Source organism: Fusarium subglutinans (genome assembly GCF_013396075.1).
Source record: "Fusarium subglutinans strain NRRL 66333 chromosome Unknown NRRL66333_c0000158, whole genome shotgun sequence".
Lineage (NCBI taxonomy): Eukaryota > Fungi > Ascomycota > Sordariomycetes > Hypocreales > Nectriaceae > Fusarium > Fusarium subglutinans.
This window is the reverse complement of record NW_023502221.1, coordinates 105954-118057: the sequence shown is the minus strand read 5'-3', so window position 1 is coordinate 118057 and position 12104 is coordinate 105954. Positions and strand designations below refer to the sequence as shown.

The window sequence follows — 12104 nt, the reverse complement described above, 5'->3', positions numbered from 1 at the left end:
AATTCTTATAATAATAATAAAATTAATAGTTAATTACTTTAATTTTATTAATTAGTTTAATATAATAGTTTATATTTTTATACTTATAAGCCTTAATATAAAAAGTTTTACTTTAGTTACTTTTAATTATACTATTTTAAATACTTAGCTAAAAAATACTATTATAATTAATTTAATACCTATAAAAGCCTTATAAGTCTTAAAGTATAAACTATTTTAATTAAAGGATTTAACTTTATATATAAGGTTTAAGTTATTTATATAGCCTTTTTATATAACTAATATATTACTAACCTTACTATATATTAGTTACTTTAATAAGCTTTATAATTATAAAATACCTATTTAAATTAAAAGGATAATATAAAACAGAGTAATATATAATTTTACTTTTAAAGCTTATATTTTATATAGTATTAATAACCCTTTAAAAGCTTCTATAAGTCTAACCTATAGGCTAAAGTTCTTTAACTTAATTAATAAGTTAACCTTTAATAACTTAGCTAAAAGTTATACTAATCTAAAAACCTAAATAGAACAATTTAAAAGCAAGACTATTCTCGGTAAGGGAACTAACTTATAAGAAGTAAACAGCACTGATACGTTATAGGCTTTAACCAAGGGCATAACAATAAAACAAACACCTTCGCTGCCGTCTTAAAGGCTAAAGAAAAGGTAGCTAAGTACCTCTAGGCAATTGAACTTGGAAACGAGCCAGACTGTAGGATCTCTTATCAAGTATTAAGCAACAGGACTGTGTTAACTGTTTCTTATAGTGTATTGGAAATACTAGTAGTATCCAGTAGCCGAAGCGCCCTGGAACGAGACTCAAGAGGGTAATAACACAGCTAACTGGGCACAAGACTTTGTCAATCACTGGAAGAGCCCTCTTCCCATCTTGGCTAGCAGGGGATATGCTATCCCATTTGAGATTGAACCAGACTGGCCTAACCTGCCCTATCTAATCGGAAACAGCTATAACAAGACGGTCAAGGATGCTACCAAGGTGTATAATGGCCACTTGTACGCATTCTCTAATGCTACCGCCGATGACTTGGGCCCAGAGATGAAGCATCAGAGAGTTGTCCGGGACCTAAGCCTGCTACCCATCTCCAGCGCCAAGGCTGCTGGAAGGCTATATATCCTAGGTGAGACCTAGTGTCCTACTTGTGAAACCTGCACCTACTGACATAATTATGCAGGCGAGACGGGATTCCATGGGCTTGATTACGAGATGGATTTGACTTTTGGATCGGCCATTCAGACAACTGACAAGACCCTTCGCGCATTGACCCTCGGTATTTATCGACTGTTCTATTACCAAGGCACTATTAACCAAGGTACGTCCAATACTCGTTCCAGATGCTCAGACGTTTCTGATTGGACCCGAAGCCTTCTTCAACTGGTGGTGGAGTGATCATGTCAACGCTCCATTCTACGGTGCCTATTTCGGTGCTCTTGCTATAGCCGGAGAGACTCCATCGTTGCCAGCGATGATGGTACCGACCCCTATGCTCAATACATCGTTTACAAGAATGGCAAAGCTTTCAATGTCGTCTTGATCAACACGGATTACTACTGGGGTAGTGGCACACGCTCTGAAGCTAAGTTCACTCTTACTGGACTGAGAAGCGATTTGGTCAAGGCCCTTCGTATAACCGGACCAAGCAGTGAAACAATTGTACCTATTACACAGACCAAGTCATTTCCCCAGCCTAGCATCGGAGGTATGTCTCACTAATCTATCCACTTTGGGAACCTTTGCTAACAATTTATATAGGTCAATCATTCTCAAACAAGAACTGCAAGTTGGGCGGAAAGCAAAACACTGAAAAGCTGTCAGTCAAGAAGGGCAAGTTAGAAGTGACACTCAAGGCTTCTAAAGCACTGATTATTTATCTCTGATAAGGAACTGCAATTACTCTTTTAGGGCAATGTAGCGATCAGTGCACTTTTCATTCTTTAAAGCTGTAAGAGAGCTATTTGTCTATTAAAGCAACACCACGCTGCAATGCTGTTAAAAGACAGACTAAATATCTTGCTCTAAAATAAGAAAGTCGAAATCATATCCTATCTTAAACCACTATATGGAGGAAGAACCTCTTCCGCTTGTTCGTATTCACGATTTCGAGTCATCTTTTCATGTCAGAACTTGATACTTCGAGCTGAAGGATGGCTACTGCACTTACGGAGTTGAACTGATCATGACGTTGAGTATTGTCGCAGCCATTGACTGCCACCTGGAGTGGGATCACGAGAGAAATCGTAGTGCCATAAGCGCCTATGGCTAAGGTGACTCGAATCCGGTAGGTTCGGCTAATCAGACAAGAGTAAAAGGTAGGAAGGAACAGAGACTTCTCGGTAGGAAGCTCGAATGATTGTGAAATGGAGGCTTTGTACACTTTAGACTTAGATGTACCACAGTCCCAATGGGAGGCACACGAAGCTGAACGTGATTCGAAGTGAGGTTTTGCACAATCTCTTGTAAGGTGCAGAGGCTCCGATGGCCTCCTCTCTGATTCCTTTTCAGGGACGATTTGGTGGTCTTCCTGCCAGTTTACCGTTTCTTTCCCACGGAGAACAATGGCATGCGAACTTGACCATGGTGCTGTTGGAGCAACTGAATTTGACGGCTTTTGATGGTGATCTGGTAAGTAACCGTCTATGCCAAGCCAGAAGTTCGTAAAAGCTTCGATAGTGGCCGACTTGATCTGTACCACGGGTGGCTCTGCGCTGGTTGACATAGGGATGTATTGTAAATCGATAGGTATCTGGGACCAGGAAGCGCTGAGTCCATCTAAACAGAGTAGAATTGGGTCTGGTTGAGTGGCCGAAACACATATAACCCCTATCTTTGAGCCAATGACACCTTTTCTGATCGTCTTACTCCGAGACAAGCAGTACTCGGAGTTCTCAGAACTGATATTAAGGGGAGGTTGCTCCGGAAGAGCTGGAATAACCTTGACAGAACGACTCTGATCCAGATACTGTTCTTCCCCTCGTTTGTTCTTGCCCAACACAAGGCGTGCTCTGATCACGTAACCGACGTTTGCGGAACCACCTGCAAGATCGTCACGATCCCAAGCACCCATAGTTGGCGGTGGCTGTAGGTGTCGCTCCCTAACTGCTTTGTTCTGGTGATTGCATGCAGTAGATGAGAGTCGCTCGGGAATCACGAATCGAAAAGGAACGTGGTACGACTGTCCTGGCTCAAATGACTGGTTGACAGGAAGAGATGATGGAGATATTGGCATTTGTAGCTGCAGAAAAACATGAGTCTTGAATGGTGTGCCATACTGGAATGCGTGGCCACATGTTGAAGTAATGCCTCTTAGATCAATCTGGAGAGACTGGTAAGGGAGTTGGTTATGGGCTGTCAATGTGACGAAGCCCGAGATTGTGGAACCGAACGTATAAACTTTGGACTCATAATGACCATCAATGTTGATTTCAAGCATAGGATTCTCCTTAGACCGTGATGGAAGTAAGCATCGCGAAGGCATGATGACAGTAATATAGGGGTTTTCGGCTTCACGACTCTTTGTTGTTGGATATAAGTATTAATTAGTTGCTATGACTTGACTCCTCTTTACTTTATATACAGCAGGCTGATGAATAACCTTACATTGTACGTTTATAAGCAAACGACGAAATGACGCCCTTTATGATAATATCTAGGTGCTTCTGGGATAAAGCTGACTCTCTGATTGGCTCTTATGCCGCGGGCCGAGAAGCGTAGTTAGACCGCTCTGGCGTCCTGGGACAAGCACCGCCGTGATTGGTTCATTTCCCCGCAGTGCGGAGTCACTGTCGAGATTGATTGGTCGATCATACCGAGACTCAAGATAACAATCAAAAATTGAGGGCAAGATGACAAATATCACAAAAACGCAGTATCGGAAAACTGTTTCGATTATTTTACGGCTGTAAGGTCAATTGATACACTCTCTTCCAATCGTGAATATCTATAACCAATATCGAGCTGGGAGTGTTAGGCTTACTGAAGCTGGAGCTAGCCACATCCGGTCACTGCGCCACCGTTACGCCTCACGTCTTTGCTGCTGATGATGGCAACTAAACGAGATTAGACAATCGAATAACTCGCTCTCATTCTCGCACAATACCACGGGGACCCATGACTGACTGCCAAACATTGTGGCATTCTAAGTGATTGACAGCATCTCTACAACAACTTCTCACAACTGCAACAGCAATGTCTTCCGATCGCCCCCGGTCGCAGAATATAGCGGCCAAGAGGTCACAATTGCCTCGTGCGGATGGACCTACGAGTGGGTTACCCTGTACTTGATTGCCTCATTTTACTCAATCGCTGACCATCACTTGAAGGGCGAGCTTGCATCAACTGCCGGCAGCGAAAGATCCGCTGCGATATTATCGATAGAGGCGTTCCATGTACGAATTGCAACACTCATGGCCGATCGGGGTGCCGCATGTGTCCCAACAAAAGGGACACGAGAAAAACTATGAACCGACCGGCCATTCTTGCTCCTCTTCGCCCTCGAGAAACCACAAATTCACCAGCGGCCCCATCACCTGTAGTCACTGAGCCACCTTCCACTGCAAGAGAAGATGGCGAGCAAGATCTGGGATCTCACCTCTTGAACCGCAATGACAAAACAGAGGTCGAGCTCGGCCATCGGACTCGTTGTCATTTCATCGGATCCGAGCTCTCCAACTGCCATTACCTCGTGCGGCAGAGCACATCTGAGACCGGACTTGATAAGGTCTTTCACTTCGGCAACGGCCAGTTGGACTCTTCCGAGAACTGGTATGAAGCACATAATATTCCAGAAGAGATCCTTATACGACCCAGCAAGGTCCTTGAAATGAGACTGATCAGAGCGTATTTTGATCTCGTTAACCGCGGGTGGCCAATTGTGGACGAGGAGCTATTCATGACCCAATATCAGGAGCAGGATCGCATGAACCCCCTCTGCTTGACGCTCCTCAACGCCATCCTACTCGTTGGAGCTCACACGTTGGCATCTCAAGATGAGAGTATGCTTCCTCTACTTCCTGCTTTTTTCCGAAGAGCCAAATTTCTGGTCTTGAGTGATTCATGGCATGATAGGCTTGTTTACGTACAGGTGCCGCTACTGCTAACGTGGTATTCTGACGCCAATGCTTGGCATTGGATTGGAATTGCTATCAGGACGGCAATGGCCGTGGGACTTCACCGCGACGCTAGCCACTCCACGAATCTACCAGTCTACAAGCGAAAGTATGTCCGACTCTGGTGGGTTCTTTTCCAGTTTGACACAATCTCAGCAACCTCAGCTGGTCGGCCTCAAGCCATGTGAGTCCATCATACAACTATAATTCTGTTGATACATGCCTACTAACTATGTCAGAAACCTATGGGACTCAGATGTTGCTGACCTGAAGCCTGCAGATCTCGAAGGGATCCCTAGTGCAGAGTTCGAGTTCATCACCTATCACACCAAGCTTTGCAAGATCATATCGCAGACCATAAGAGATGGCTGGTCACCACGAGCTTCCATGGAAGCAAGAGCTGAGGCTATCAAGAGAGCAGACGAATCTCTTGGGAATTTGATGCTTGACCTTCCATCAAGGCTGGAATTGAAACTTTCCGACCTTGATATCTGGCAGTCTTTGTTTCACCTAACCCATCATAACTTCATTCTGCTGATCCACCGCCCATCACCAAAGCCTGGCATCAGGGATCAATCTCCCGAGGCACAAGATAATGCCATCCTTTGCAGGGAATCAACAGTAGCGATTGCGTCTGTTTTCGAAGTCCTACTCGGCAAAAGGATGATCTCTTCATTATGGTTATACAGCAATCATGTTCTGTTCACAGCAACTATCTACATTCTGAACCAGATCAGCACTAGTAAGCCGCTGCTAGCTGCCAAATCGCGGCACATACTGGACACGTTTCTTGCGACCCTGCGTGAGCTAGTAAAGTATTGGACTTATGCGAAAGGGTTGATGCAGGTTCTTGAGCAGAGGGCCTCCAAGGTCAGGGAAGAGAGAGTTGAGAAGGCGTCTACGAAACTGCAACACATTGCGCCATCTGGGCAACATAATCGGCAACTGGCTGACTCTCAGCTGAATCTGCCTGGTGTTGCATCATCGTATGGATATCTGCGCGAGGATTCACCCGCGTTGAGCGATCAACAAGCTCAAACACAACCAAATGCTGCCTTGGCTGATGCGATCTCGAATTCACAACACACAGTTACCGATTTCTATCCAAGTACGGGTTTTCTAGGATCTACTCAAGATCCCTTGTTAGATGACTTGTTCATGATAGACACTTCTGCGCTTGACTTGTTCTTTTACGAAGATACGCAATAGGTAGTCACAAAGAGAGATTGACAATATATTTCTATCAGTACACAGTGAGAACAATACGATTAGGCGGCATAGGTACTCAATAGGGAATCGCCAGAAGGAAGAGCCCTTTTAACAAGACATGTGAAAACTTATTATAAAGAGATTAGCAGCACCATACCGGCGACATCAAAGAGTCATCATCTCAGACATCTCTGCAACGGGGCCCATGGAAGGATGATACGTCGTTGGCTTTCCATGCATGACTTTCTGCCATGAAGGGCTCTTTTCCTTTGCTTTGGCCCAATTTTGCAGCTCCAGAGGTACAAGATCATCGCTTCCTACCTCCAGACATCGCAACGTAAAAGGGAGCAGATGGCTGTCGATTATAGTCGGTCCAATGTCTGGCCCAAAGGTCCATTGATCATGGTCCCCATAAGAGCCACTCCGTTTACGGTGATCCACGACCTGTTCGAAAATAGTCTTGAGATCTGCGCGATGCTTAGCTACAACACCAGGTTGGAACGCAATTGCGTTATGTCGGTTGTGACTAAATAGTTCCGTAAGTCCAATACTTTATAGTGCTTGAAGTAAAACTGACAAGGCAAGTTTTGCTTCGAGAGCGGCGCGATACTGCGGACTGATGTCGGTCCGTTGGAGCATCTTTTCAACTGGTGACGGATTTCGCTCAGTCATTTCCGCTGTCGGCTTTGGGTTGCTGATTGATAGTCCGTAGACAGCATGCAATCTCTCGAAGAGATCTCTGACGATGCTCTCATTCTTGCCTCCCAGCATGGCAGGGTAGTGCTTCTCTGCGAGATGAAGAGATATGGCACGACTCTCAGTAAGGGTTTCTTTGAGGAAGTTACCCTTCATCGCTGGAACTTGACCTCTTGGGTTGACATTAATCAAGTAATCTTCACTGAGATTCTCTTGGGCCTTATGGTTGATAAAGTGTAGAGTGATGCTTTTAGGTGGCGTTGCATTATATGTCGTTGGGCCAAGTTGGATGGTGTGACGCGCCATCATTGAGTAGAGAGAGAAGGGGGACGAGTAGAGAGTATACTCGGCTTTCTGCCAGTCTGTCATGATCAAAGCTGCTTTGGCAATGCGAAATTGTATTACAATTGAAGTGCTGGGCGTCTCAAACGCCAGGCATTGGAGTAGTGAGGTTTGCGAGGGGGAAAGGTCAAGCAATCAGGTGACTCAAGCCAAGGCAGGGCCAAAAGTAGTGCACAGAATGCAATGGCACAACCACTTGTGACACATTTCCAAAAGCAGTTGGATTGGCATGTGGGTAGCATGATATGATTCTTTCTTATTCCTAAAACTTGTTTGCTATGGTTTATCACTGCAGGGTGACTTGCTCATTGATGCCGACCTATCCGAGATGGAGTGCAACCAACAGTAATACGCATGCGCCGTAATCTCTTTCAGCACATTCGCAAGCAAACAGAGGCCTACCACCAATCAGATGTCCAAATCTTTGGGACGTGTAATGAGATCCGAAAACCGGAGGTCATTGACTCCCCGCTCCCCGGATCACACCATTTACAAGATAGCAAACAACGTACTGTAGCAGGGCGTATGAAAGACCTCATGTTTAATATGGAAGACAGGTTAGCCGGGCCATCGCAATATTAATAGAGTTAAGCGGAAATCATAGGTGGCAATTAGACTGCCGGTAGTAAAGCACCCTTGAACCTAACAGCCAACTAATGCCAATAATTGTTAACACTGCCCTTGGTAGTCAGCCACGCTTTGTCCAGAACATCCAGAATTTCCTTAGGCAAAGGTCCTTTCTCCAGAAGATCCAAGTTCTGCTCCAGCTGCTTCTTACTACTGGCTCCAATGATCACCGCATCGCCTCGCTCAGGAACAAGCTGTGAGTGATGTTCAATCCAGCGGAAAGCACAATCCATCTCTGTAAGCCCATGCTTTCCAGCTTCACCCCTAATAAGCTCAATTGCATCAAATATCACGTCGTTCCAGAATCGCCTCCTGTACTTGCGACCTTGAAAAGTGTTTGGGTCGAAGCGGGACATGGATTCAATATCTGTATCCTGAGTGTCCCGCTTGTACCGTCCAGTTAACTGACTTCCGGCCAACGGACTGAAGGCATAGAATGTGATCCCGTAGTGCCTGAGGCAAGGAAACAACTCCATTTCAACTGTTCGGTGGATGGCGTTGTATACTCCTTGATAAACTGTAGGTCGAATCCATCCTTCACGGATACACAGCTCGCTCATATAGGCAACCTCCCAGGCCATGTAGTTACTCACCCCGAGCCTGTTGAACTTGCCCTCCTTGTGCAGTTCATTGCAAGCTCTGAGAGTCTCCTCAAATGGCGTGTCGCGATCTGGTCCATGGAGGTACCAGAGATCTATCTTGTCTGTCTTGAGTGCCTTGAGAGACTCCTCTAGGTGCTTCCGAAGATCATTGGCAGAATGGGTGATTTTACCAGTCCCATCATGAATGTTGGGGTATAGCTTGGTGTCAACTCGGAGACCTCGTGCTTGCCAGTTCAGCTGCCCAAGGTATTCCTCAGAAGACCCTTGAGCATACACACGAGCTGTATCAATGGCTGTGCCGCCATGTTCTTGGAAAAGATCCAGCATGGCACCAGCTTCCTTGAGGTCATGGATACGTGCTTGCTCAACCCCTACTGACATCAGTAACATTCCTCGCTTGATAAAAGTTCTATCCTACCATCTCTCCCAAACGTCATGGCACCGAAAATGACAGGTACACGGGCCTTTTGCGTTTGAGACATGATGAAAGTAGGTGGTGTTTAATGCAAGAATGTTGACAAAGTAGAGTAAAAAGGTCACCAAAACTGAAAGTTGCAAACTGAATGATTTCACTGGGATGAAAAAACTGTCTGGCCTTTTAAGAGAGGGGTCGACCAGCACATAGGCCCTTTCTTGACCCTGTCGCTGAACCTGTCCCTGTACTGTACCAAACAGACAAAGGGCGCGGGGCGGAACCCCCACTACGGAAGCCTGTATACTAGCAAAATTACCGCATATTTAGTGCTGTTTGCTTGTCGATCAATGCTTACTATGCTGCACGACTGCGGGGTACAAAGAGTTAGTTACAGAGTTGTCTTTATCTTGTGTGTCGTAGATAAGGGAACAAGCCAAACATTATCGAGTGTGGAACAGATTGCACTCAGACACAAGTCATAAGAATTTCAAAACGATGAACTAAGCTGCAGAAGCTTTACAGCACTATTAGTTTTAAAATCTCTACGAAGGTATTCACGAACAAAAGATATGGGTTCCATCAAGTCGATTTCAATCTAGATAATCAAATGTCCCAACAAAGAGCCACTCTATTTAGTAAAATGGGAGATAAACGCATCTCGCAATTCAAATGGATGCTCTGAGGGTCGCGGCAGATCCTTTGACACGTCCTGATTAACGACAACAACAATCAAAGCAGTCTTATCTGCCCATTCAAATGCCTGAATAAGACCTTCAGCACTATCTACAAAGAATTTCTGCTTGTAAGGCAAACTTCCACAAAGTGAAAGGAGGTTGTTGGTGCTGATCGGAACAGGCTGATTCCCAGTTGAGCAATGAATGCCATTGTGAATGACAACGTGGATCAGCTTGTCCGAGGCTTGGGCAGCAAGGACGGCTACATTGCCCACGTGCATCAAGAAGGAACCATCGCCTTCAACGCAAACGACGCGACCTTTGTGATGACCGATCTGAACGCCAAAGGCGAGAGGGTATGTGTGGCCCATGGCTCCAATGGACAAGAATGCACGCGACAGGTCCTCTTTGTTCTCTTTTCGAACCATGTAAATCTCACGAGAATTACCCCCAACAGAAGATACAGTGACATCCTCTGGGTAAAGTCTCTTGAGAATGATTCTAATAGAGTATTCTCGCGAAAGAGGGGGTTGACCCTCAGATGAACGCCAATCTTCAGGTCTGATTGAATGTTTGGCGAGGTTTGTGACAGCTGGGTGCCAAACACCATTACTCGCTTCACGCTCAGGCTTGTATGCAGCGAATCTGTGGTTGGGGATGACAAGGGCAACAGGAGTGTTCCCCTCCTTGGCGGCTTTGACGAGTCTTCCGACTGCAGCCTTGGTTTTCTCAAGAGTGTCTGGTAGGATCTCATAAGGAAACCCCTGTGACTCCAGAGTTTCCAAGGTGCGAGGGCCAGCCAAGAGATGTTCTGGCTCGTCATGCTCTCCTGGGCGTCCACGCCAGCCGACCATAAGAAGCATTGGAATTCCAAATACTTCTTTGGCTGCTAGGGACTGTAGAGGGTTCAAGGCATTCGCAAGACCCGAGTTCTGCATGTATGCAACGGCGAGACTCTGAGTTGACAGGTAGTAGCCTGCAGCCAGCGCAGCAGCAGCACCTTCACTGGCTGTGACGATCTGTTCTGGCGACTTTTTGGTCGCGTATAGATACGCTAGGAATCCCTTCAAACAGGAGTCAGGGACACCAAAGGCATGAGTGATTCCATTCTCGACGAGTGCCTGCTCGTAGAACAAACGAGGATCAATGGTAGTCATGTTGGTTGCACTGCGTAAGATCTATGGTGGCTTTGAAAGTGTTGTAAGAGAATTTTGCTATTGTAGACGGCATGATGGAAGTGATTTATTGATTGTAGTAATGATACATGGAACGGTCTCTTGCCCCCACGAAGGCAGGCAAGTTTTCGGGCATGCGGAGTCGGCGCGAACTCCCAACCCTGGATATTCTACACTTCCAAAAGACCATGACCATGATCATGCGACAACTTTCCCTTTCAAGATGATACATCTTACATGCAGTGAGCCCACAGCTTCTTTCATCAAAGAGTATCAGTCCGTCTGCAATACTACGGTAGTACATGCCGAGATGACGTGGCCTGCTTGATTGAGGTATCTCGTAAATGTTACTAGCTGAGAAAGTACCCCCGAGTGCAGCTCGTTACTGTGGCCGGTAATTGTACCTCTCTTGTAATACTTTGAGCACAAGTTTCACAATGTTTGTCCGAGCGCACGAGGATCATCATGTCATCCGGGAATGGGGGTGTCGAGGCTTGAGATTACGAAAATGCAACATAAGCTTTCTAACAAGCATGATAAGTGTTGGAAAGGATGTGTCGCACCGAGATACAACAAAGAGAAGATTAGCTGTTTCATGGTGTTGTGCATCAGTAACAGGGACAATGGCATCATTGGAAGGATTTGAAATCATCAATTTGGATTTGAGTACCCACGCGACTAAGGCCTTGTCCTATTGTCTTACCATGCATGTATGTGCCCCAATCCGGGGTTTGACCACTAAATCACGGAGTAGCTCCCCGCTTATCATTTGAGGCGGAACCAACCGCGATAGGGGCCGGAGCGGAATTGGTTAGTGGGTTCAGTGTATCTCAAACCCCGACCGTGAAATGACAGGGGTCTATTTGCATAAGTTGGCTAGCCTTTCAGTCTTTTTCACACTGTCGATTTTCACACAGCGTTGCATACTCCTGCAAGACTACGGGTACGGCTCGCAAACCCTGGCGTCAGTTACTACCCGGCACTATCTTATGCTTCTTTCAGTTGCCGCCCCTAGACACGCCCGTGCCGAGATATCCGTGAGACGCGGGCTCTTGTCCACGTTGCATTTTACTAACCCTACACCTCCTACGCTAAATAGTGGAGGGATGAAAAATATCACGATTCATGGCAATGATGGCATCGCCATCTGGGATCTATACGCGCCGCGCTATGAAAGGACCCGCTGTCTGGATGTGGCCGGAAGACCGGCTGGGGATTGAGGGGCACATAT

General features: G+C 46.0%; 5 protein-coding genes across 5 annotated transcripts; 1 reads left to right on the top strand and 4 right to left on the bottom strand.

The window, feature by feature from the left end:
- Positions 1–2132: 2132 nt before the first annotated feature.
- Positions 2133–3503, bottom strand: FSUBG_9856 (uncharacterized protein; the record flags this gene model as incomplete). Its single annotated transcript, XM_036688414.1, has 1 exon — positions 2133–3503. The coding sequence occupies one exon, from the start codon at positions 3501–3503 to the stop codon at positions 2133–2135; it is 1371 nt and encodes a 456-aa protein (XP_036534698.1).
- Positions 3504–4484: 981 nt separating this feature from the next.
- On the top strand, positions 4485–6342 carry FSUBG_9855 (cutinase transcription factor 1 beta; the record flags this gene model as incomplete). Its single annotated transcript, XM_036688413.1, has 2 exons — positions 4485–5317; positions 5373–6342. 2 exons carry the CDS (start codon positions 4485–4487, stop codon positions 6340–6342), a joined length of 1803 nt encoding a protein of 600 aa, XP_036534697.1.
- A 165-nt stretch (positions 6343–6507) lies between these two features.
- On the bottom strand, positions 6508–7407 carry FSUBG_9854 (glutathione S-transferase domain protein; the record flags this gene model as incomplete). The annotated part of the gene is made up of 2 exons (XM_036688412.1): positions 6508–6868; positions 6920–7407. The coding sequence occupies 2 exons, from the start codon at positions 7405–7407 to the stop codon at positions 6508–6510; spliced, it is 849 nt and encodes a 282-aa protein (XP_036534696.1).
- Positions 7408–8033: 626 nt separating this feature from the next.
- FSUBG_9853 (potassium channel beta subunit) lies at positions 8034–9091 on the bottom strand (the record flags this gene model as incomplete). Its single annotated transcript, XM_036688411.1, has 2 exons — positions 8034–8980; positions 9028–9091. 2 exons carry the CDS (start codon positions 9089–9091, stop codon positions 8034–8036), a joined length of 1011 nt encoding a protein of 336 aa, XP_036534695.1.
- A 561-nt stretch (positions 9092–9652) lies between these two features.
- On the bottom strand, positions 9653–10855 carry FSUBG_9852 (phosphonopyruvate decarboxylase; the record flags this gene model as incomplete). Its single annotated transcript, XM_036688410.1, has 1 exon — positions 9653–10855. The coding sequence occupies one exon, from the start codon at positions 10853–10855 to the stop codon at positions 9653–9655; it is 1203 nt and encodes a 400-aa protein (XP_036534694.1).
- Between the last annotated feature and the right edge of the window lie 1249 nt (positions 10856–12104).